Source organism: Chrysochloris asiatica, unplaced genomic scaffold, assembly GCF_000296735.1.
Source record: "Chrysochloris asiatica unplaced genomic scaffold, ChrAsi1.0 scaffold00030, whole genome shotgun sequence".
Taxonomy (NCBI): Eukaryota; Metazoa; Chordata; class Mammalia; order Afrosoricida; family Chrysochloridae; genus Chrysochloris; species Chrysochloris asiatica.
In genome coordinates, this window is record NW_006408548.1 from 18,482,232 (window position 1) to 18,509,824 (window position 27,593).

The 27,593-nt window shown below is 39.5% G+C and overlaps 1 protein-coding gene across 2 annotated transcripts in view; it reads left to right on the forward strand.

The window, feature by feature from the left end:
• THRB (thyroid hormone receptor, beta) overlaps positions 1 to 27,593 on the forward strand; it is a 549,876-nt gene that overhangs the window by 513,962 nt on the left and 8,321 nt on the right. For both annotated transcript variants that reach the window (XM_006851626.1, XM_006851625.1), the window contains one exon: positions 16,153 to 16,299. In XM_006851626.1, the coding sequence (XP_006851688.1) occupies positions 16,153 to 16,299 (147 nt within the window). The remainder of the gene's footprint in view (positions 1 to 16,152; positions 16,300 to 27,593) is intronic.

The window sequence follows — 27,593 nt, forward strand, 5'->3', positions numbered from 1 at the left end:
TGAATCTACCAGCTGCTCTGTGAGACAACAATGAGGCTTTCTTCTCCCAGAAATATTTACAACCTTGAAAACCCTATACACAGTTGCTATGAGGTGAAACCAGCTCCATGGCAACTATTTTCGCTGTCACAGTGAAGTGAGTTCTGACCCACTTTGTGGATGGCTTCCTTTAATAACAATATTAACAAACACTTACATGGCCTTTTCCATGTATTCTAAGTGCTTTTATATATGCCAACCCTATAAGTTACTGTTGTTGTTACATGCCATTGAGTTGATTCCAATCCATAGCAACACTGTATAGGATTTCCAAAGGAGCTCTGGTAGCGTAGTGGTTACGAATCAGGCTGCTAACCTTAAGGTCAGCAGTTCAAAACTACCAGCCATTCCACAGGAGAAAGATGAGGCATTCTGCTCCTGTAAAGATTTACAGCCTCGGAAACCCTACACAGGGTCACTTTGAGTCAGAACTAACTTCACGACATACTACCACCACCATAGGGTTTCTGAGGAGCAGTTGGTGAGCTTGAACCGCAACCTTTCAGTTCAAACCGACTTTGCAGTTCAGCTGCTTACTAATATCTACACTTTACAGGTGAGGGAATGAGACAGAGAAATTAAATCAACTTGCCATACAAGCTCTCACAGCTTGGGCTAGGTGATGATGGGTACAGCCCAGCTCCAAATTCTATCTCTGAACCATTGTTGTTATGTTGTTAAGTGTCATCGAGTCGGTTCTGACCCAAAGCAACCCTGTATAGGATTTCCAAGAAGCAGCTGGTGAGCTTAAACCGCCAACCTTGCAGTTCAAATGGCTTTGCAGTCTGGTGCATTAACCCACAGCACCACACCAGGACTCAAATCACCACCTGTACAGACCCCCCCCCCACACACACACACACAGAAAAAAGCCTCCTTAAGCATAAGCTATTGGTGGGAACAGACTTTTAGGACCTTGATCTTGCATCCACACTCTTACCCTGGTAGATCTGCCATGAAACTGGAAAAAAAATAATTCTGCTTAGAGCCATTCTAACCCAATATATTTGTAAGCCAGCAAGACAGGGTTCTGCCTAACCCCAAGCCTAAGGCTGTCCTTTCCTCAGATATGTCTGATGTAAGTGGGCACTGTAGAAACAGCATGCAGTCCTGATACTGCTGTCTGATTTCAGAGTAGTAATCCTCAAAGCTCTGAGAGAGAATTACAAATTGTTGTTTAAAGTCACCAAGTTTTAGGGTGATTTGTTATACAAAAATAGATAACCAGAACAGAAATCGAATAAATTATTTGTTAAATTGACCATACAAACCCCATTAGCCCATCCTCTGAGATAGTATGGTTAAGCCTTGTTGTCTTTTCCAATTTACGTGTTTACACATAACCCTTATACAGCGTGACTCCAAATTAAGTATTTATGCTCAGGATAAAAATTTTATTTTTTGAGTGGTGAATTATCCCTGCAAGGAAATTGAGAAAACAGAGATAACGCTGTTTTTCTAACTGCTATGCACCAAAAATTATCCGTTACTAAATAAGTGACTATACACTTAGGATTTACCTCTATTAAATGGCCAAAGCCCTTGTTTGCTTACAACACTGCTACATATGTTATTTCATTTATTTTTAGGTGTTGAGTTCCCATCTTATTCTAAAACAGAATCTGAAGAGGCCTGTTACACTAATAATAATTTTATAGTATATCATAACCAGTTAAAATGTATACATTGTCATAGATGCTGTGTTGTTTTTTAGCTGCTGTCCACTCAGCGACAACACAACAAAACACTGACCAATCCTATACCATACTCACAATTGTTGTTAAGTTTGAGCCCATTGCAGCTGCCACTGTGCCAGCCCATCTCGTTGGAGGTCTTGCTCTTTATTGTGACTCTCCACTTTAACATGTATGATGTCCTTCTCTAGGGACTGGTCCCTAGTGATAATATGTCTAAAGTATGAGAGACAAAGTCTCGTCATCTTGGCTTCTAAGGAGTATTCTGGCTATACTACATCCAACAGATTCTTCAAGCAGTCCGTGGTACTTTTAATGTTCTTCTCAACAATATTAAATCAAATACATCAATTGTCCTATGGTCTCCCACAATTATTATCCAACTTTCACATGTATATGAAACTGTTGAAAATACCATGACTTAAGTCAGGTGCAATTTAGTCTTCAAACTGACGTCTTCGCTCTTCAACACTCTAAAGTGATCTTCTGCAGCAGATTTGCCTAATGCAACACGTTGTTTGATTTCTTGACTGCTACTTCAATGAGTGTTGATAGTGGATCCAAGAAGAATGAAGTCCTTGACAACTCCAATCTTTTCTCCATTTATCATGATATTATTTATTGCTCTATTGGTAAGGATTAGGGTTTCCTTTACATTGAGGTTCAACCCATAATGAAGGCTGTGTTTTTAATCTTCATCAGTACATATTTAAGTCCTCTTAACTTTAAGCAAGCAAGGTTATAGCATCTGCATATCACAGATTGTTAATGTCTCTTCCTTCAATCTTGATCCCATGTTCTTCTTAATATAATTAAGCTTCTCTGATTATTGGCTCAGCATACAAATTGAGTAAGTATGGTCAAAGAATACAAACATGGTGCACACATTTCCTGATTTTAAACCATTCAGTGTCCCATTGATCTATTCAAACAACTGCCTCTTGGTCTTTGTACAGGTTCCTCATGAGCACAATTAAGCATTCTGGAAAACTCATTCTCATCAATGTCATCCATAGTTTGTCACAATCCATGCAATCAAAAGTCTTTCCATAGTCAATAAAACACAAGTAAACATCTTTCTGATATTCTTTGCTTAAAGACACATTCCATCCGTCATCAGCAGTGATATCCCTCATTCTACATACTCACCTGAATCTGGCTTCAACCTCCGACAGTTCCCTATCAATGCTGCAGCTGTTTTTTTTGGTTATCTGTAGCAAAAATTTACTTGCATGTAATATTAAAGATAAAGTCCAATGATTTCTGCATTCCGTTGGGACTTTCTTTGGAATGGGCACAAATATGGATCTCTTCCAATCATTTGTTCATGTAGCTGGCTTCCAAATTTCTTGACATAGATGAGTGAGTGCCTCCAGTGCTGCATCAGTTTGTTGAAAGATTTCAACTGGTATTCCATCAATTCCCAGAGCCTTGTTCTTTGCCAATGGCTTCGGTGCACCTTGGACTTCTTCTTTCGTTGTCATTGCTTCTTGATCATATGATATGATCATATCTCTTGAAAGGGTTGAACATCAACCATTTCATTTGGTATTGTGACTGTGTCCTCCTCTGTGTAGTCCTATCATATTTTTTTGAGGCTTTCTGTATCATTCAATATTTTGCCCATAAAATCCTTCAGTCTTTCGAGTCAAAGCTTGAATTTTGTCTTCAGTTCTTTCTGCTTGAGAAATGCTGAATATGTTCTTCCCTTTGGTTTCCTAACTCCAGGTCTTTGCACACTTCATTTTTGTTCTTGACTTTGTCTTCTCAAGCTACCCTTTGAAATTTTCTATTCAGCACTTTTGCCTCATTTCTTCCATTTGCTTTACCACACCTATGCTGGAGAGCAAGTTTCAGAGTCTCTTCTACATCCATCTTGGTCTTTTCCTTCTTTCTTGTCTTCTTAATGACTTTTTGCTTTCTTCCTGTATGATGTTGTTAATGTCATCCCACAACTCTTCTGGTCTTCAGTCATTAGTGTCTACTACATTAAATCTGTTCTTAAGATAATATCTAAATTCAGGTGAAAAATATTCATGGTCAAATTTTGACTCTCATGGACTAGTTTTAATTTTCTTCAGTTTCAGCCTGAATTTGCATATGAGAAACTTCACGGTCTGTCCCTGGCCCTTTTGGCTGGTGATATGGAGCTTTTCCATTGTCTCTTTCCACAAATGTAGTCAATTTGATTTCTGTGTATTGCATCTGGTAAGGTCTACGTTAGTTTTTTTTTTTTTTTAATTTGCAATGAAGAAGTCATTGGTCTTACAAAATTCTAGCATGCTATCTCCAGTATCATCAAGTCCATATTTTCTGTTTATTGATGCTCTTGTTTCCAACCTTTGCATTCTAATCACCAATAATTATCAATACATCTTGATTGTGTGCTTAATGTATTTCAAACCAAATAAGTTGGAAGAATTCTTCAATATTATCACTGACTTTAATGGTTAGTGTGTAAACTTGAGTAATAGTTATATTAACTGGTTTTCCATGTAGGTTTATGGATATTATACTATCACAGACAGCATTATACTTCATGATAGATCTTGAAATGCTCATTTTGATGATAAATGTGACACCATTCCTCTTCAATTTGTCATTCTCAGTGTAGTATACCATATGGTTGTCAGATTCAAACTGGCCAATATTGATCTTTTTGCCTTCCTTTTCATTTTTGGGAAAAGTTATAATATTCCTAGATTCATACTTCGTGGATTCCATGTTCCGATTACTAATGGATGTTGACAGGTCTTTCTCTTCACTTTGAGTTGTGCCCTATTAACAAATGAAGGTCCCAAAAGCTTTACTTCATTTGCGTCATCACAATCAACTCTACTTTGAGAAGACAGCTCTTCCTAATTGTGTATCTTCTGGCACTATATTTGACAATATTCTGGTGTGTTCATCATGCTTTAATGTTCAATACTCTGGTGCTACTGACAGTGTTCCACTGCTATTCCTAAGGTTTTCAGTGGCTAACCATTCAGAAATAGTCTGCCTTTCCTTCTTCCTAGTCTGTCTTAATCAGGAAACTGAGCTCAAACCTGTCTATAATGGGTGTACCCTTCTGGTATTTAAAATATCAGCGGAATAGGTTCCAGCATCACAGCAACATACAAGTCACCACAGTACCACAAACTAATAGAAGATTTGTGACATAGAAGCTATAGTATTCATTTATCTGAATGGAGAAGCTTATTCCACATAGACAGCTACTTTATCACTTTTCACCAGAAGACGAAGTCAGAAATAGAGACTAGTAGTTTTACCTGAAGTTCAAATCTGTTAGAATCTGATGAGAAACTTTTGCAAACATCACGCAGATTTTCATAATAAATCTTAAGCCACTCTTTAAAACTATTTCCAAAAGCACATAATTTTCCATTCTGTTCAATTTACTCAGATCTTTAGGGCTATAGAAATGCCTGATCTAACCACCAACACTTCATTTGTGATGATGACAGTGGTGATGAAAAGTAAATGTGGGCTGAGAATGGAACAAGTAACATCTGATGACAAGCAGAGGAAAGCCGTGTCTCTCCACCAAGCATAACTGACTTCTACACCTCACAACACTACTGAGACATTTGGTTTGGCCCAGACTCCACGCCAGCAACAGGATTGTCTGTTGCTCTTGTGCTATTATTCCACCCCCTTAGTTTACATGCAAAGGAGTGAAATAATAAAATGTGACGATTACAGCCAGGCAAACCTGCCCTCTTTTTCCCTCTGAAGAGTCACTGTTAGAAAGACTGGGTTCAGTGTTTGCCTATGTTGCTTCTTAATTGTGTAATAAGGGACAAATTACTTCACCTTTCTAAGGTTCAATTGGAGTCTTGGTGTGGCGCTGTGGGTTAATGCATTGGACTGCAAAGTCTGTTTGAACAAGGTTGGTGGTTCAAGCTCACCAGCCACTCCTTGGAAACCCTATCCAGGTTCACTGTGGATCAGAACCTACTCAACAGCATTTAACAACGACAAGATTCAATTGTCTTATATCCTTCAGATGTTATAAACATAATAGACAAAAGGGCCTACCAAAGCTTGGCATGTCATTAACCACATCCATGGCTACTACAGATACTACCACCACCGTCCTCATCATCTTATCATCGCTCACCACGTTATGTCCAAAGAACCCAAACCTTAACTCACCATCTACCTCTGTCTTCTTGATAATCACTGAAAAGGTGCAAGAAGACACCCTATGAACAAGCAGACAAGAGGAAACACCTCCTCTCATCCCACTTTGCACCTGCTAAATAGCAGCCTTGTTCGAGTCAGGTCCTCGTCTCTAAGCCAGCTACTCTCAAAGAGGTCCACTGGTAATAGTTCCCAGTCACCTTAAGAAATACTGATGAAACAGTCAAAGCAAAAACCAGTTAGTCATGACTTGTGTAAACCAGCTTCCCCAGTACTAAGGGTTATTCCCACTCCTGTTCACACACCTTAATTTCTCTTTCCATACCCCTCCATCCCAGATGAGCCACTCTGGGTTTCTTATTGTCCCCTGCCACTAGAAATCACTGTCTTCTGCCTCCAAGATAGGTCTTGAATTCTTCCACTTCTCTCCATCTCTACTGCCACCCTGGTAATCAAACCCTCTTCACTTCCTGTGCAAACTACTGCTATAGCTACATGTTTCTTCTTTGACTCCCCACAACCATTCTCCACATCAAAATCATACAGCTCATTTTGTTACTCCGCTGTGTAAAGTCCTTCAATGCACATCCCATTGACTTTAGAATAGGACCATCTCCTCTACATGGCCTACAAGTGCCAGCATGAGGGAATCCTTGCCTTCCTTCTCTATCTTCTTTTTACACCATCACTGAGGACTGATCACAGGGACCTCTTGTCCAACCTTTAGATTCTACATTAATTTTTCCCTCTGCTCTAAATGCTCTTCCTTTGATCCGATGGAGAATTGCCTCTTTGATAGTCTGCAAGTCTAAGCTCATATGTCACTTCTCAAAGCAACCTTAGCTGGTCACCTCAGCTTCTTACCTCCATGTACTCTCATGCCACCTCTAGACTTACCACAACTGAAATTATTCTATGAATGTATTCTTCTTATTTATGGTGTGTCTTCTCCTTTGAGGAAACAGTGATCATTGCCATAATGATCTAGAAGTAGGCCTGATCCATAGTTGTTGCTAAATTAATATTGAATGAATTAAAGTATAAACATGCATTAAAATGTATAGTTTATTGATTGAATTAAAGTATAAAACATGCATTCATTTAACCTAGAAGAAGCCTATTTTCAACCAGTTTGGTACAATTCTTTGTATACAGCAAGCTTATATTTCCCTTCTCAAGAAGTTCATGTCTTATAACTACATAACCACATAACTACAATAAAATTTTATTATAATAACTACCAAGAAATTATACAAATATGCAGAGAAGTTAGGCATCATCTCAAATCCGGGTCATCTGGGAAGGCTTCAAGAAAACAAAATTTTAGTTGGGTCTTAAAGAATACATGGGATTTGGAATGGGAAGAGATGAGAGGTAAACATGGAGGCTTCGGTAAAAGAGAAGGTTGCAGTGAAATTAAAAAGTGCAAGACAAGCTAGGCTGACTCAGACAGTTCATTTAAGGCAGACAAGCAAGAGGAGAAAAAAAGTAAGAATCAGTTACAAGTCACACCATTAGCAAGTGAAGGCCACAGAAGCAAAAATCAGACTTTCTATACATGTAAATCTATAAACCAGTCATTTAATATCTGTCTAAGCTTGATCATGTTTGTATAAACATACATGTTGCATGAGTTTGCAATCTGTCAATTTGCCCTACTGTGAACACTGGCATGTTGCTATGATGCTGGGCAGTGCCACTGGTGTTTTAGGTACCAGCAGGGTACCGATGGTAAACAGGTTTCAACTCAGCTTCCAGATTAAGACAGACTAGGAAGAAAAGGGACACTACTTCTGGATATTTAGCCTCTGAAACCCAATGAGTAACAGTGAAACATTGTCAGATAGTGCCAGAATATTTCATTTTGAAACATTATGAATAGCACTAGAATATCATCACATACAGTGCTGTAAGATGAGCCCCTCAAGTTGGAAAGCACTCGAAATACAATTGGTGAAGTAGACTTGGCAGTAATGACATGAATGGAATAAAGCTTCTGGACTTTCAATATGCTGATGAGGCACAACTCAGAATGGGGGGAAGGCTGTAAATATCCATTAATAATTGGAGCCTGGAAGGCACTGAAGTATGGATTTAGGAAAATTCTAAGTTGTCAAAAATGAAATGGAATGCATAAATATAGATATATACTAGGCAATAGTGAGCTGAACTGGTCTGGTCATGGTCATCTTGAATCAAAGAATAATATGTTTTACTATGCCAGGAATGACCAAGAGGAATGACATTGCAGTCATAATTAAAAAAACATTTCAAGCTCTTTCGTGAAGTATAATGTTGTGTGTGATAGGATAATACCCATATGTCTATAAGGAAAACCAGTTAATACCACTATTATGCAAATATACACACCAACCACTAAAGCTAGTAATGATAAAATTGAAGAATTCTACTAACTTCTTTAGTCTGAAACTGATCAAGCATGCATTCAAGATGTATTGATAATTACTAGCAATTGGAATGCAAAGGTTGGAAACAGAGAGGAAGGATCAGTAGTTGGGAAATATGGCCTTGGTGATAGAAATGATACTGGAGATAGCATGACAGAATTTTGCAAGATCAATGTCTTCTTCATGGCAAATGCCATTTTAAAAACAACATAAAAGATGACTGTACACGTGACCCTCACCAGATGGCATACACAGAAATCTAATTGAATACAATTGTGGAAGAGATGGTGGAAATACTCCATATCATCAGTCAAAAACAAGGGTAGGGCAGACTGTGGAACAGACCCTCAATTGCTCATATGCAAGTTCAGGCTCAATCTGAAAAAAACTAAAAGTCCATGAGAACCAAAATTTGACATTGAACATATCCCACCTGAATTTATCATCTCAAGAACAGATTTGATACATCAGACACTAATGTACTAATGACCAAAGACCAGAAGAGTTGTGGGATGATACCAACAACATCCTACAAGGAAAAAGCAAAAGGTCATTAAGAAGACAAGAAAGATGGAAAATATCAAAATAGACATAAGAAGAGACTCTAAAAGTTGCTCTCCAATGTAGATATGGTAAAGCAAATGGAAAAAATGAGCAGGTAAAAGATCTGAATAGAAAATTTCGAAGGGCAGCTCAAAAAGACAAAACCAAGTATTAAAATAAAATGTGCAAAGACCTAGAGTTAGGAAACTGAAAGGGAAGAACACACACAGCATTTCTCAAGCTGAAAGGAAAGAAGAAAGAACTCAGTCCTCAACTTGAAATATTGAAGGATCCTATGGACAAAATATTGAATGATTAAGAAAGCAACAAAAGAAGATGAAAGCAATACAGAGTCACTGTATCAAAAAGAAATGGTCAGTGTTTGATCATTTCAAGAGGTAGCATATGATCAAGAACCAGTGATACTGAAAGAAGAACTCCAAGGTGCACTGAAGGCATTGGCAAAGAACAAGGCTCTGGGAATTGGTGGAATACCAATTGAAATCTTTCAACAATCTGATGCTGCACTGGAGGTGCTCACTCATCTATACCAAGAAATTTAGAAGACAGTTACCTGACCAAATGATTAGAAGAGATCCATTATTTCTGCCTATTCCAAATAGAAGTGACCCAACAAAACCCAGAAGTCATTGAACAATATCATTAATATCACATGCAAGTAAAATTTTGCTACAGATAATTCAAAAATGGTGGCAACAGTATATTGATAGAGAACTGCCAGAGGTTCAAGCCAGATTCAGATGACATTGAACAAGGGATATCATTGCTGATGTCTGATGGATCTTGGCTAAAGGCAGAGAACACTAGAAAGATATTTATCTGTGCTTTATTGACTACACAAAGGTGTTTAACTGTGTGGATCATTACAAGCTATGGATAACATTGCAAGGAATGGGTATTCCTGAATACTTACTTAATTGTGCTGTTGAGGAACCTATACATAGACCAAGAGGCAATCGTTAGAGCAGCCCGAGGGTAAAAGGTTTTTATTCTTTCCTCATACTTATTCCATCTATATGCTGAGAAAATAATACAAGAAACTGGATTATATAAAGAGAGACATGGCCTCAGGATTGAAGGAAAACTCATTAAGGACCTGCAAAATGCAGATGATACAACCTTGCTTGCTGAAAGCAAAGAGGACTTAAAATACTGATGATGATCAAAGACCATATTCTTCAGTATGGGTTGAACCTCTATGAAAAGATAACAAAAATTCTCACCACTGGACCCACAAATAACATCATGACAAATGGAGTAAAGACTGAAGTTGTCAAAGAGGTCATTTTTCTTGGATCCACAAGCAACACTCATGGAAGCAGCGGTCAAGAAATCAACAGATATATTGCATTAGGCAAATCTGCTGCTCAGGATCTCTTTAAATTGTTCAAGAATAAAGATGTCAGTTTGAGGACTAAGATGCACCTGACCCAAGCCTGGACCACAAGATCAAGTTGAACCACAAGGTTGGTGGTTCAAACTCACCAGCTGCTCCTTGGAAATTCTATACCGGGTCACGATGAGTCGGAACGACTTGACAGCACTTAACAATAACAATGTGCATGTGAAATTTGGACAGTGAATAAGGAAGACAGTAGAATTGATGCATTTGAGTTATGGTGTTGGAGAAGAACATTAACAGGACCATGGGCTGCCAGCAGAACGAACAAATCTCTGTTGAAGGAAGTACAGCCAGAATCCTCCTTAGAAGCCCAGGTGGCCAGACTTCGTCTTTCATACTTTGAACATATTATCAGGAGTGACTTGTCCCAGGAGAAGGACATCATGCTTGGTGAAGTGGAGGGTCAGCGAAAAAGAGAAAGACTTCCAACAAGATAGCTTGGCATCAGCAATGGACTCAAGTGTACCCACAATTATGAGGATGGTGAAGGTGTTTTGTTCTGTTGTGCATAGGCTTGCTTATATCATGTAATGGATTACAACACTACCAGCTGTAATAAGATATTTAATAGCTATAACTGATATCAAATATTTGTATTATATTTAACTTTTACTGTCTTCTAGATAGTTTACAAAAGGTTGTATTGTCCTTATAGGTAAAAATCTTCAAGGAAGTCACAAATAAGGTTACATTGTTCAAACTTAATTCCTTATATCTGAATAAAGGGCCTTTACTTCTAACAATAGTATTTGTCATTAAATAACCAAAAGATTAAAAATGAGTCTTTTTTTGTACCTTGATCTTTAATTTTCAAAAGAAATGCTTGTGAAGTTGTTACTTTAGGGTTTTAATTTTAAGTAAAATTACCCTATTCCCTTGCATAATGATCTTCCTTTTATCAGATATGTTAGAGATGTCACATTGATTTAAATATCCCACATATCCCCAGAGTTAATGAACATTATTAACATCACTATTAACCTACTGACATTTCACAGGCCATTGAATACCATTTAAATACAATAAGATTAGCTCTATCAATATTCAGTGAAAAGCTGTTTGAATTCAACCAGGCCAAAACCATGTTAATTAAAATATTTTATTTTTATTTTGTTGTTATTAGGTGCCATAGAGTCATTCCAACTCCTAGCGAAACTTCATCAAGTTTCCGGGACTTTTAATCTTTACTGCAGCCCAAAGCCTCCTCTTTCTCCCATTGTTGTTGTTGTTGTTAAGTTCCATCGAGTCGTTTCAGACCCATAGCGATCCTGTATAGGGTTTCTGAGGAGCCGCTGGTGAGCTTGAACTGCCGACCTTGCAATTCAAACATCTTTGTAGTCTGGCACATTAATCCACAGTGCCACACCAGGACTCCCTTTCACCCATCACCCTTCATTATCATTGTTGTGGTTAAGTACCATTGAGTCATTTCGGATTCATAGCGACCCTGTGTAAGTTTTCCAAGAAGCAGTGGGTAGGTTTGAGCCACCGATCTTGCAGTTAACATTCTAGTGGTTATCCCACACCACCACACCAGGACTCCATTACCCAATATACATGTGCCAAGAAAATGCCTTGTTGTTGTCACTAGCTGCCGGTGAATGTGCTGACTCATGGTGACCCATGTACAAGAGAATGACATGCTGCCCAGTCCTAACCCATCTTCAGAGTCACTGAGATGTTCAAGTCCACTGTTGGAGCCACTGTGTATTTTGGATGCCTTCCCACCTATGGGGCTCATATTCCAGCACTATATTGGACAATCATTGGCTAATTTGGGGGAGTAAATTGCCAGGTCTTTCTTCCCAGTCTGTCTGAGTATGAATGTTCTGCTGACACCTGTCTGCCATGGGTGAGCCTGCTGGTGTTTGAAATATTAGTAACATACTTTCCAGCATCACAACAACAAGCAGCCATCACAGTATGACAAACTGACAAGTTTTTGCTGTTGTTAAATGCCATCAAGTCATTTCTGACTCTTAGCAACCCTTGTAGGGTTTCCAAGGAACGACTGGTGAGTTTGAACCACCAACCTTGTGGTTCAAACCAACTTTGCAGTCAGGTGCATTATCCTGCAGCACCACACCAGAAGAGACGAATGGTAGATATTATATCTTACCCTTTTAAATATGTGCTCACATGCCTTTTATCAGTTGATCATCCTAACAGAGCTGTAAGGTGGACGAGGCAAATCAGATGAGCCTCATTTCCAGGGATGAGAAGCAATTATAAAGAGCCAGCAAGGAGTTTGGAAGGATAAGCACAGTAGATAAGGTCTCTATCAGTGAGGAAGAAACAAAACAAAAAATATTACCATAGAGATAAATTCTGGCTTGTGGCAACCCTGTGTATTACAGAGTCAAACTCCTCCCACAGATTTTCTTGGTTATACTCTTTATGGAAGCAGATCAGCAGACCTTTCTTTTGTGGAACTGCTGGGTAGATTTGACCTCCAGTCTTTAGGTTAGCAACCATTCACAATCTACTTATACCACTAGGGCTCCTTCTAATAGAGAGCTGCCATAGCCAAAGGCACTGATATACATTTCCCCTTAGTTCAATGTGTGAGGGACACAGAAAGAAAGGGAGACAAAGAGAGAGGAGATTATCAATTATTATAATTGATTGATTATTCAATCAATTCCATCTGCCACCTGGAAAACCAGCAGAACAGTGGCCTTCAATGGGTTTACCTTGCCCATCGTTGCCCCTAAACATCGTTGTTAATGTTGAAAATATGTCAGAAATCATGTTTCATTCTCAGCCCATCACTGCTGCCAAAGCAAACAATAAAAATAAAGTAAAAGAAAATACAGACTAAACAGAAAAACCTGATAGATAATCAAAAAAAAGATAAATGCTGCTAGAATTTTTAAATCCTCCTATAAGACAGTAGCCATAGCTCTTACCACACCCTGAGGCAGCCTGGGCTGCTCATGGTGCCCCTGCCAAGCTGTCAAGACAGTCAAAGAATCGTCTTTTGCTTTTCTTCGCACTAAAAGTTAGATGTAGACTAATGGGGGAGCTGTGAGAACAAATGAAGTAGCTGATTTACTCTAAGCTGGATTTGGGTGCTGCTGGCTCAGTAGTTCTCAACATGGCCCAGGACCCGCAGCATCAGTATCACCTGGGAACTTGTTAGAAATGCTCATTTTTAGGGTCCACCCAGATGTACTGAGTCAGAAACTTTGGTGAGGGAACCGGGTAATAAGATGATTCTGATGTATAATGACATTTGGGGACCACTGTTAGATCAAAGTCTTATCAACGGCATTGTCCTCGTTGCAAGTGAAGAATTCTGCATTGTTGCTTGATGTATTCATAGCGTGAGTGTCACCACCCCCCACTTCACCCCCATCCATCCCTCCTGGTCACCTTCCCCACCCCTCACCTACTGGGTACCTAATAGAGGCCAGGTTTCTTCCTTCTATAGAGTACGTCTCTAAGCAAAGATGGCAGCCATCAAGCTAGGCCCAATTGATTGTGATGTTCTTAATCACATTCATAGCTTCCTAGGAGACAGCTGAAGAGGCAGGCATGGGGAGTGTTACCAAAACCAAAATCTGGTGCCATCAAGTCAATTCTGACTCACAACCATCGCATAGGTCAGAGTAAAACTGTCCCATAGAGTTTCCAAAGCTGTAGTCTTTGCGGAAGCTGATTGCTACATCTTCTACTGTGGAACAGCAATCCAGCATTAAATCACTGCATCACCAGGGCTCCTAAGGGGAACATAAACCCAAAACCAAACCATTGCCTGAACTCATAGCAAAACCCTTAGGGCAAAGTAGAACTGCTCCTTAGGTTTCCCAAGGCTGCGTGCGAATCTTTACAGGAACAAGCAGCCTCATCTTTCTCCCTCAGAGTGACTGGTGAATTTTAACACTGAACTTGTGGTTTAGTAGCCCATTGCTTACTCAACAACACCTCCGAGCTTCCATAAGGAGCATAAAACCCACTGCCACTGAGTCGATTCTGACTCATAGTGACCTTCTATGGGGTTTGGGAGACTGTAAACCTCTATAGGAACAGACAACCTTAGCTTTCTCTTTCAGAGTAAGGTGTTACTAAGTGCCATGGAGTTGGTTCCAACTCATAGCAACCTGGAGAGGGCTTCTAAGGAGTAGCTGGTGGGTTTGAACTGCCAACTACTTTGTGGTTCGTAGTCCAGTGCTAATCTTACAGTGCCATACCAAAGTCAACCTTGTAGTTAGCAGCCTAATGCTTAACTCACAGTGCCACTAGGGCACCACCGACTCATAGTGACCCTATATAGGGTTTCCATGAATCTTTATGGGAGCAGAAAGTCTCATTTTCCCTGGGGAGCATATTCCCTGCTATGAAACGGTTTTTACAGTGTTATAAATGTAGCTATCACACAACCTTTGCCTGTTCACCTTTCTGCAGGTGTGAACCTTGTGAACAACAATTGCTTCAGCTGTACAGTCTTACCCTTGATAGTGTGATTTTTTTTTTTTTTTTTTAATCTCCAAGGACCCAGACTCAGTTTTTTCATGGGCTGTGAATCCCATTTCCCTGCCGTTCACCTCTGGTAGCCACCTCGATCTCTATTTAAAAAAAAAAAAAAAAATTACAGGCAGTATAAGGCTTAACATGGGAGTCAGAAAATGCTGTGCTCCAGGGAAATTTTCTGTGTGGTAGAAAGAGCATGAATGTGGAGCCAAGAGACTTCAATTCCAGTCCTGGCTCCCTGACTTCAACCTTTCTGAGCCCATGTTTGCTCATCTGTAAATCAGTATGGTGGGAGGAGTGCCTGAGGTCATTCACACAAAGGGGCTGACTCACTTGTAGGCCACAGGTTGTTGTTGTTGTTGTTGTTAAGTGCTGTCAAGTTGGTTCTGACCCATAGAGACCCTGTATAGGTTTTCCAAGGAGCAGCTGGGGAGCTTGAATTGCCAACCTTGTGGTTCAATCCGACTTTGCAGTCCAGTGCATTAGCCCACAGCGCCACACCAGGACTCCAGCCCACAGGTAAATGGAGGTTATTATTATCCAGTGGCAGGAAAGGCCCTTAGAGAGGAATGCTCCCCACAGGAAGACCGTTACAACAGGAAATACATGGAGAGAGGCTGCATCATAGAGGTCACTGAATGCAAGGCCAAAGAACTAAGGGGCTTCAGTAGACATCAGAGCCACAGCCCTGAGCTGCTCTTGTTAAAATGCTCATTCTGATACATTGGATCTGAGATTTTGCATTTTTAATAATTTCCCTCAGGACACTCAGGCTGCTCCACACCTTTTCAGCAGCAAGACCATGAGTTCTTCTTCAGAAAGCAAATGGCAAAGTGTCCTGGTGACGATGAACCTTAGTAAAGCACCCACTCTACCCTGAGGTTTGCCAACGTCGCACAATTCCGTTTCCTGTAAGGTGGCTCAGAGCTCTTCCCCCTCAGTCTACTGAGACCACCTCAAACTGGAGTCTGTAGAGCAGAAAGGAGCTTGGGGCTCCAGGAGGTGGGCCAGAAGGAAGTCTGGATATACAGCATTGTCAGCCCCCAAGCCCCCAACTCAGCCTCATCATCGTCCACAGTGTCTACATCCCCACACAAACAGACAAATATGCAGGGCTCAGGAGCTGCCATTCCAGAGCACCTAAAATTGCCATCCCCTGGCATAAGTGCCGTTCAGCAGTAGAAGCCAAACTCCTGAATTTTCTGTGTGTCTCTGTCTCTCCAACAATCCTGTGAGCATAACCCTGGGGGCCTATTAAAGTAACGGCCATGACATGTGTCTTTGCTTGGAAAAGCAAATGGGTAAATGATGTGACAACTCTACAGTAAGTCAACTCAAAAGACACTTTCTGCCACATGAGAGCTGTAATAAGTAAAGATCCCCTCACAATGTTTTCATCTAAATCTTCCTTATTTCCCTTCCTTAGCCTGAAGATATTGGACAAGCACCAATAGTAAATGCCCCAGAAGGTGGAAAGGTTGACTTGGAAGCCTTCAGCCATTTTACAAAAATCATCACACCAGCAATTACCAGAGTGGTGGATTTTGCCAAAAAGTTGCCTATGTTTTGTGAGGTGAGGATATTGTTTTTTTTCTTTTGTGTTATTTTTCACTATAGTTCTACCAGGTTCCAGGAGTGCTGGATACTATTTATAATTTAATATTAATTGTTGGTGGTGTTATTAAGTGCTGGATTTAATCAGATGAAAGCAATGTCAGTATAAAATGAAAATGCACTTATTTAATTTTTGTTTTCCCATTTTATCTGTTCAGCCATCATTCATTAGCTGGTCCACGTGAGATCAGTCAAGATACGCTACATCCTCCCAACTCTAATGGTGGTGGTGGTGGTGGTGGTGATGTGCCGTGGAGAAGGTTCCAACTCATACCAACCCTGCATAGGATTTTTGGGGCTGTAATTCTTTACAGGAGCAGAAAGCCTCATCTTTCTTTTGTGGGAACAGCTGGTAGTTTTGAACTGCTGATCTTGGGGTTAGCAGTCAGACTTGTAACCACTATGCTACCAGAGCTCCTTAATAATAGAAAGAACTTCTATTTATTCAGCAGCTACTGTACCATAGCTACCACAGTTAATGTTGCCCATATAAAATCCAATCTTTTAACGCATCTTCAGGTAGCTGCTGTTGTAGACGTTGTAAGGTGCCGTCAAGTCACTTCTGACTCGTGGCAATCCTATGTACAATAGAAGGAATCTTTGCCCAGTTCTGTGTCATCTACAAATCTTTGCTCTGCTTGAGCCCATTGTTGTAGCCACTGTATCAGTCCATCTCACTGAGGGTCTTCCTGTTTTTCACTGCCCTCTACTAAATATGATGTCCTTCTCCCTGATGCTAGGTGCAAAGTACATGAGATGAAACCTCACCATCCCTACCTCTTAGGGGCATTCTGAGTGTACTCCTTCTACAGCAGGTTTGTTTGTTCTTTTGGCAGTTCATAGTATATTCAGTATTCTTCAACACCATAATTCAAAGGCATCAATTCTTCTCCATTTTCCTTATTCATTGTCCAGCCTTTAAGTGCATATATGGCAGCAGATTTGCCTAGTGCCACATGGTATTTCATTTCTTGATGGCTACTTCCATGGGTGTTGATTACAGATCCAAGTAAAATGAGATCTTTGTCAACTTCTACATTTTGTTCATTTATCATGATGTTGCATAATGGTCCACTTTTGAGGATTTTTGTTTTCTTTATGTTAAGGTGTAATCCATATTGAAGGCTGTATGCAGTCTTTGATCTTCATCAGTAAATGCTCTAAGTCCTCGTCACTTCCAGCAAGCAAGATTGTGTCATCTGCATGTCAAAGGTTGTTAATGAGTCTTTCTCCAATCCTGATGCCTCATTCTACTTCATATAGGCTAGCTTCTTGGATGATTTGTTCAGCATACAGATTAAATAAGTATAGTGACAAATACAATCCTGATTCTAATTCTTTCTTGATTATAACTCACTCCATATCCCCTTGTTCCGCTCAAACAACTATCTCTTGGTCTATGTATAGGTCCCACATGAGGACAAGTGAGTGTTCTGGAATTTCCTTTCTTCACAATGTTATCCATAGTTTGTTATGATTCATACAGTCAAATGCCTTTGCATAGACAATAAAACACAAGTATTATTAACCCCATTTTACAGATGGGGAAAATTAAGATCAAATAACTTACCTTTTCCAAATATGGTGCCATGATTTGAACCATGGTCTTTCCACTATAAAATATTATTTCCTTTATCCTGACAAGATGGTCATGAGGTCATTTTTAATCCTAAAGAATAAGCTAAACGGCCTCTATAGAACAAGGTTCTTCTTAACATCGCCTTCTTACATCTTTCTACTATTCTGACAGCTCTCTCTTTCTGGATCCACCTTCAGGAAAGCCTTTATCCACCAGGGTTCACACCTTTCCTTTTGGGGTGTAACATTGGTAGCGCTACTGTGTGGTAGCTGAGAACCTGGGCTGTGCTGTCAGTCTCATGAACAAGGATCCTAGCACATGACATACTAGCTCAATTATCTCCTTTTAAAAATGGGAATTATAGTAGTATCTACCTGTAACACAGCTTAGAGATTTAAATGGGATAATATACAAAGGTAAGTCACAAAATATTACTACTAGGTTTCCAGTTAATACATGAACAGATTTATTCCAAATAAAATGCCTTCAAACATGTCTCTGTGATCAGTGAATGCCTACACACAAGCTCTCAATAATACATTAATATAGTGCCTTAGTCTCATTGAAGAGGCCTTCAAAAAAAACCAAGATCCAATCAAAAGAATGGCTTCCAAGGGAGCATGCTGGGCCAGTTAAATTCAAGGCTGAGAGGTCAGCTCAGAAGGTGATGCTCACATTTTATGGAATCCCAAAGGAGTGAAGCCTCCATTGACACACAGGTGATAACTATGTGTAGGTGCCTGGGCCAGGAATCAAACCCAGGACTTCTACATGGAAGGCAAGAACACTACCATTGACCCACCACTGCACAAGTGTGGGACTATAGGATCAGCACAGGCTACTACCCACAAGGTAGACAGTTGAAACCCACCAGCCCCTCCTCGGAAACCCTATATAGGGTTGCTGTGAATTGGAACCATATCGACTGCACTTAACAACAACAAAGGGATAAACTTGATACATTTTCTTGAAGGACAAAGAACATTCACGGGGGCTTATTATTATGAAGTTTTGAAAACTGCATTATGAGAAAAAGGCCAGCAAAGTTCTACGTGGACATTTTTTGTCCATCATTATAGTGCACCTGCTCATTCTTTGAGGGTAGCAAGGACTGTGCTATAGGAATTTCATTAGAAAACCTTACCCCATCCAACCTAATAGCTCTGCTCTTACCCCTTCAGGCTTTTTTTTTTAATCCCAAACCTCAGCCTTTCAAAGGAACATGATTAGAGTGCCTTAAGGATATTGTTGTGAAGTGATATACATCAAAGAGTGTATAATTCCTTGAGTATGGTTTAGAGATGGAAACACCACCATCAAAACTGCACAGACTCAAAGGGTGGATATGTCAATAAATAATAGCTTCACATTATGATGTTTTTGTTTAATAAAGGTTTATATGATATTGCCCACCACTCATCTGTCAGTTTGTCTATTGTGGTTGCTTGCATCTTGTTGTGATGCTGGAAGCTTTGCCACAGGTAATTTAAATACCAGCAGAGTACACATATGGTGGGAAAGTTTCACCTGAGTTTCCAGACTAAAGCAAAGTAGGAAGAAAGAAAAGCAGGCTATTTGTGACTGTTTAGACACTGAAAACTTTATGAATAGCAGTGGAACCCTGTCAGCTAGCACCACAATATTGAATATTGAAACATGAGAAATAGCACCAAAATATTATCAGACATAGTACAAAAATATGAGTCCCTTCAGGTTGGAAGACACTCAAAATGCAACTGAGGAAGAGCTGCCTCCTCAAAGTAGAGTCGACTGTGATGATAGGAATGAAACAAAGCTTTGGGGACCTTCATTTGCTGATAGGACACAACTCAAAATGAACTATACTGTCCATTAATAATCCAAACATGTAACGTAGGAAGTATGAATCTAGGAAAACTGGTAGTTGTCAAAAATGAAATAGAATCCATAAAGATAAATGTCCTAGGCATTAGTGAGCTGACATGGACTGCTATTGGCTATTTTGAATCTGACAACCGTATGGCTTACTATGCCGAGAATGACATATTGAAGAGGAATGGCATCACATTCATCATCAAAAAGAACATTTCAAGATCTATCATGAAGTATAATGGTCTGTGATAAGATATGCCTACAAGGAACACTGGTTAATACAATTATTATTCAAATTTATGTACCAACCAGTAAAGATAGTAATGATGAAATTGAAGAATTCTACTTCTTCAATCTAAAATTGATCAAATATACAGTCAAGATGTATTGATAATTCCTGGTGATTGGAATGCAAAGGTTGGAAACAGGAAGGATCAGTAGTTGGAAAATAGGCCTTGGTTATAGAAATGATACTGCAGATGGTATGACAGAAGATACAGTACCTTCATTGCAGATACCTTTTTTAAATGACGTAAAAGACATCTATGCATGTGGACCTCACCAGATGGGATACATGGAAATCAAACTGACAATATCTGCGAGAAGATTCAGTGGAAAAGTTCCATATCATCAACCAAAACAAGGCCAGGGCAGATTGGAACAGACCATCAGTTGCTCATATGCAAGTTGAGGCTGAAGCTGAAGTAAATTAAAACAAGTCCACAAGAGCAAGAATTTGAACTTGAACATATCCTACCTGAATTTATAAATAATCTCAAGAACAGATTTGACGCATTAAACACTAATGACTGAAAACCGGAAGCATTGTGGGATGCAATCAACAACATCATACAGGAAGAAAGCAAAAAGTCATTTAAAAGACAAAAAAAAAAAAAGGAAAATATCAAAATGGATGTCAGAAGAGACTCTGAAACTTGCTCCCCAGTGTAAATATGGTAAAGCAAATGGTAGAAATGAGAAGGCGAAATTGTTGAACAGAAAATTTCATAGGGACACTCAAGAAGACAAAGTCAATATTATAATGAAATGTGCAAAGACCCGGAATTAGAAAACCAAAAGTAAACAACACACTCAACATTTCCCAAGCTGAAAGAAAAGAAGAAAATATTCAAGCCTGCACTTGCATTATTAGATGACCACCATGGACAAAATATTGAGTGATATAGAAAGCATCAAAAGAAGATGGAAGGAAGACAGTCACTGTATCAAAAAGAAATGTGTGGTGTTCCACCATTTCAAAAGGTAGCATTTGATCAAGAGTCGGTGGTACAGAAGGGAGAAGTCCAAGGTACACTAAAGGTATTAGCAAAGAACAAGGCTCCAGGAATTGAAATCCTTCAACAAAATGATGACAGCACAGGATACACTTACTCTTCTATGCCAAGAAATTTGGAAGACAGCTACCTGGACAACTGATTGGAAAAGATCCATATTTGAATCCATTCCAAAGAGAGGTGGGGATCCAACAGAATGTGGAAATTATCAGGCAATGTGATTATTATCACATGCAAATAAAATTTTGCTAAACCTAATTCAAAAATGGCTGCAACAGTACATTGACAGGGAATTGCCAGAGGTTCAAGCTGGATTCAGATGAGAATATGGAATCATCCATCTGCTGATACCAGATGGATCTTGGCTGAAAGCAAAGAATATCAGAAAGATGTTTACCTATGATTTGTTGACTAATCAAAGGCTTTTGACTGTGTGGATACTGGCAAGCTATCAACAACATTGCAAAGAGTGAGAGTATTCCAGAACACTTAATTGTGCTCATGAGGAACCTGTACATAGACCAATGGGCAGTTTTTCAAACAGAACTTGGGGGCATTGAATTGCTTAACATCAGGAAAGGTGTGTGCCAGGTTTCATACTTATTCATTCTCTATTCTCAGCAAATAATCCTTGAAGCTGGATATGAAGAACATGGCATTGAGATTAGAGGAAGACTCATAAACAACCTGTCATATACATATGATAAAACCTTGCTTGTTGAATGTAAAGAGGATTTAAAATACTTACCAATGAAGATCAAAGACCGCAGTATGGGTTGCACCTCAGTGTAAAGAAAACAGAAATCCTCACCAGTGGATCAATAAATAACATCATGATAATTGAAGAAAGATTGAAGTTGTCAAAGAATTCAATGTGCTTGGATCCAAAGAATTCAATGTGCTTGGATCCAGTACAACACCCATGGAAGCACGAGTCAAGAAATCAAACAATGTATTGCATTAGGCAAATCTACTGCACAAGACCTCGTTAAAAAGTATGGAAGAGCTAAGACATCAGTTTGAGGACTAAGTTGCACCTGAACCAAGCCATGGTATTTTCAGTAGCTTCATATACATGAAAGTTGGGTAGTTAATAAGGAAGACCATAGAAGACTCGATGCATTTAAGTTGTGATGTTGAAGAAGAATATTAAAAGTACCATGGACTGCTTGAAGAACAAATAAATCTGTGTTGGAAGAAGTACAGCCAGAATGCTCCTTAGAAGCCAAGATGGTAAGGCTTTATCACTCATACTTTGGACATATTATCAAGAGAGATCAGTCCCTGGAGAAGAACATCATGCTTGGTAAAGTGGAGGGTCCTTGATGAAGAGAAAGACCCCCGATGAGATGGATTAGCATAGTGGCAGGCTCCATGGCTCAAGCTTAACAACAATTGTGAGGAGGGCACAAGACTGGTACCGTTTTGTACTGTTGTACATAGGTCGCTTTAAGTCGCACCTAGTAACAACAGTGATTTTGTAGTAATAATTAATTGACTTGATTCATTATGTAAAGTGCTTGGTACAGTACTTAGACCATACATAAAAAGTACTCTATAAATTTTAGCTGATAATACTCCTATTATTTCATCGATTACATTATCATCTACCTTTGACCTTCATTTTTTAATGAAGTGGCATTGATTATACTTTCTGGAGAGTTTTTCTCTTCAATAAAATTCATGAGGGACCAATCTATTGCTCTTCACGCCTCCAAGGGGACCCAGAAAGATACCAAATAGAAAGGGCTGCATACTGCTGTGAGCCTCTTAAGTAAGCTACCAAGTGATAAGTGAATCTAGTCTCACCTAGAAAGATGCTGTGTTTCCTCACCTGGGATGACTCCCTGGCTTTGCTTCCTAGCTCATTTGTGTCTTTGAGTTTGCAATAAAGGTAGACCAGCTGGAATCAAAGAGACCTCAGACACTGATGGGGACGCTTTAATTGCCTTTGTTTGATCCTCCACAAACAGCATGTCCAGAAAGGCAATGGCTCCCTCTCAGACTAAGCGTCACTGTGATGGGGGCCCGATACCTAACACAACTAGAAACCACTCAGACTTTATAACTCAGAGGAGTGAATGAGTCCAGATGAAGGAAATTTGACTTTTCTTTATTTGGTGTGGAGTTTTCTATGCTCTCATATGTTTCTCTTTTTAAATTACCATTCAGAGTTTTGATGGATATCACAAAAGTAATGCCTATTCATTGAAGATTTATATGTTGTTGTTAAGTACCGTGGAGTCAGTTCCAATTCAGAGTGGCCCTGTACAGGGTTTCTGAGGCTGTAAATCTTTACAGGAACAGACGCCTCATCTTTCTCCCGCAGAACGGCTGGTAGTTTCAAACGGCTGACCTTGTGGTTCGCAGTCTAATTTGTAACCATTATACTACCAGAGCTCCTGAAGATTTATATAACTTAATAAAAATAATCACCCATGTAACGCCACCAAGAAATAATATTTTGGTGCCTATTACAGTTTGTTTGTTTTTTCAATTATGTGTGTGTGTGTATATGCTTATACATACATATGTTCTTGTTGTTAGGTTTCATCGAGTCAGTTCTGACTCATAACAACTTTATGCACAGTGGAACCTCCACTGTCCTCATAATTGTGATTATGTTTGAGACCATTGCTGCTGCCACTATCCACACATTATACACACATATATATGTATGTGTTGGGAAAATTAAATGGGATCATATATGTGCTTGGCACAGTGCCTGAGTCATGATAAGTAATATTATAATGATAAGAAATATATTCATGTAATGTTTACCATGATATAGTTTCTATTTATAAAACTACATTTAGCTCATTTTTATTGAAGAATAAGCATATTTCATGAAATGCATCTCAATGAACATTCACAAACAACACACTCATGTAATAAATCTTGAGATAACGAAACAGAATATTACCAGCACCACATTATAACTAACTTATGGTCCTCAACTGTAGAATATATCATTTAAGTATTCTTTTACAAGATGATTTTTTTTTAAAGTTTGTATTATGAATTGAGTGAAAGTTTACAGAGCAGATCATCAATTTTACATTCAACAAATCATACCCCTTGTTTCATTACAATGATTATAATCCCCTCAATGTACCATCAGTTAACAGTATTTCTCTACATTCATTTTAGCTCTTTAAAAAAAAAAAAAACAACTCAGGGATATATAATAATTTACACCACCAAAGGGCACAATCTACAAGTCTACCTCCTGGCCACCAGCTCTCAGTCCCTATCTTTTCATGAATCTAGAGTCCTCAGCTGCTCCCTCTCTCCAAGCCCCCATCTCTGCCTCTGTCTCTGGCATCGCTGCTTCTCTGGATAAGGTCCCGCATTCTGCTTGTGCTCTTCTCCTTTGATGGTCCTAGGGTCCTCTGTTTCTGGACTGTAAGATTAACTACTCTCCCATTTTTGTTACAAAACTTGTACATTTACAGTTGTGACAGTCACAATTAGTCATGATAACAATTACTCACTACTGAATCATAATAATCTTATCCCCATCTCTTTTTACCAGACCTATCTAGACAAAATGAAAACTACTTAGTGGGGACTCTTTTTTCCCAACACATTTCTTAAACTAAACTCCCTCTTGAAACCTTGTAAGCCAGTCACTTCATGCCTTTATTGCCCCATCATTTTAGGTAGCCAATGTCTAAGATGCCTGTCCCTGTATACAGAGGGGATAGCATTGATACTTGATGTAAAGACTCCTTCCCTCTCTGTTGATATTTTGAGCTACTACCTCCATGAGTATAAGTCAAGTTCATCAGATTGTAGCAATTTGCCCTCATTTCTTTTATGAAAAGTTGTGTGGGGTTTTTGTTTTGTTTTTTCTTCCTCTAGTCTAGTTCTGATTATCAAGCCATTGAGGCTAGTTCAAATATGTACTGTCTGCAAGTTTTCATGTTCTTGTGCATCTCCCCTAGCTTCATATCTGCTGGATGCTTCACTCTCAGCTCTAGCCCTCTGTGGCTATGTCCTTGGCCTTGGACTCAGGTGTCCCCAGATCTCACCACACTTTGGACCAACCAGCCCTTCCTCTTCTCTCTCTTATCTCCAGGTCGACAGGAGTCTACGGAACATGGTCAAACTCAGGTCATATCTTCACTGCTGCCTTTTGCCCTCTTCCACTCACCAGTAGACCAATATGGCACCAGCAAGTTTACATGCCTGCTCATGTGTTCCCTTTGAGTTTCAGTCTTAGAGGGGTGTTTGTCCTGAAGGGACTTGATTGTGTGTCTTGATGGTTTCCCAGTGAACAACTTGCTTATTCTTGTAGTAACCAATCATACTGCCATTTTTGTTTTGGGGTTTTCCTGATGATCTTTCTTTGAAGATGTATCTTCTGTCACTCTAGCTGTTCCAGGCTGGTCTGCTTGTCCTTGCTAGTGGGAATGTCCCACCTCAGAAGGTTCTGGATGGGACTCAGGATTCCACCTAAGGTCCTATACACTACAAAGGCTCCACAAGAGGCCTATTTCACTGGGCAAGTTCTAGAACCCCTTTTAGGTATTCCAATCAATTATAGGCCGAAGACGGGCTTACAATCTTTCTGTAATCATGTTTCCCGACATTCCTTTCTATCCCACTCAAGTGTTTATTTTACAGTAGTTGGCAAGGGAAACCAATATTCATAAGACAGTCAAGCATCTTAGTATTATTTCCCCTCTTCAGACTATGCCTTGTTCCCTGTATCACAGAGCCCTGTTGTTCCAAGGTTGAGTATGCATCACTGTTTACCTCTGTCCCATTTACCCCATGCAAATCTGTCTCAGTGTTCCCCTATCTACTTTGTTTACAAGATGATTTTTAATGACCTCATATTAATCCAAATAATCTGCTAGTTGGCATCGAGTCGATTCATCTCATGGTGAGCCCACGTGTGTTGGAATAGAACCATGCTCCATAGGGTTTTTGGAAGTAGATCACCAGGTCTTTCTTCACAGGTGCCTCTAAGTGGACTCTAATGTCCAGATTTTCAGATAATAACCAAACACATTAACCATTGTACCACCCAGGGACTCCCATTCCAAAGAATAAAAATCAAAACCCAATTAGTTGCTGTCAAGTTGACTCTGTTTGACTCATGGAGTACTTAAATGGAGCAAGCAGTTAACAGGCTTGATGCTAATCCAACTATTGAAGGTTCATGTCCACTCAGAGGTACCTTAGAAGAGAAAGATCTGGCAATCTACTTCTGAAAAATAAACCACTGAAAAACCATATGGACGCAGCCAATGCCAATGAACAATTTGTGTAGAAATGGAAACCTAATTTGCTGTATAAAGTTTCATTGAAAATACAATAAAATATTATTTTCAAAGAAAACCCCCATGGAGCATAGTTCTTTTCTGACACACATATGGTTGTCTTTCCTAAGACTAGGCCGACCATAATTTAGTTTGTTTTTATTGGATCTTTAGCTCATTTCCCATTTTTCACTAATTTATACATGCTGCAGCCACTATTGTGGTGGGTATACACTATTCCCATTAGTGACTATGAGGGAGTTTCAAAAAGCTCATGGAAAAATGGGATTAAAAGATAATGGAATTTTTCCACAAATGTTTTGAAGTCCCCTGGTATTCCTAAAGGTAAATCCTAGAAATTAGACTAAAAGACCATGGTATATGCACCTTTGAAGACTTTCTATAACTGTTGTCAAAATTTCCCCAAGAAAACTTGTACAGTTGCACCAACTGTGACCTTCCTCTCACTTCTGCCAATGGTAGGTATCACTTTTCCTTTTGGCTTGATTGGCTTTGTTTTCCTGGGCATTTCTTATTCCTCTTTTTCTGGGATGTGTCCCTCGGCCCCAGTCCTTGGTATATCTGTTGAGTGTGCTATTCATACAACTCACGCCAGTCCTTTCTCTTTATGCTCACCAAAAATGGTTTGATTTTTTTATGAAGTAAAACTCAGGTAAACTAATCACTAAAGAGAGATATATGCGTGTGTGTTTTAAGTAAAAGTACCCATCTCCATCACCAGTAACTAACATGTCATGGTCTTAATATGCCCCTGGTCAGGGTAAGAGCTCACCCTGGAGCTTTCGACAAGTGTAACTCTTCATGTTTTCCTCAGAAATGTAAGCATGCTTCATTCTCATGATGCGGTCCTTCTTTCAGCCTTGATATGCTGTATTTGCCCAGTTGCTATGGGAAATTTTGTTTTGTTTTCAACATGTTTGGGCCACTCTTATAACCAAAATGCATGTGTGTCTGGCATTTGTGGCCTCCAGCGGACCTTTAGCCTTCTACACTTTATTTGGAATTCAGAAAAGGAAAATAAACTATGTAAGTCCCTGAGCTACCTATGAAAATGAGTTGAGAGATCCTAGCAAGTCTTGGGAGTCAGGGTCTTCTGCCAGAGCCAGTTGGATGCTTCTGCTGGTCAAACTGAACTCTTGATGGTAGTTCTACTAAGATCCATGTTGACCCACACAATCAGGATTGTGTGATGCCTGGGACTTCACAAGAGTCTAAACACACTGCTGGTGGAACTTCA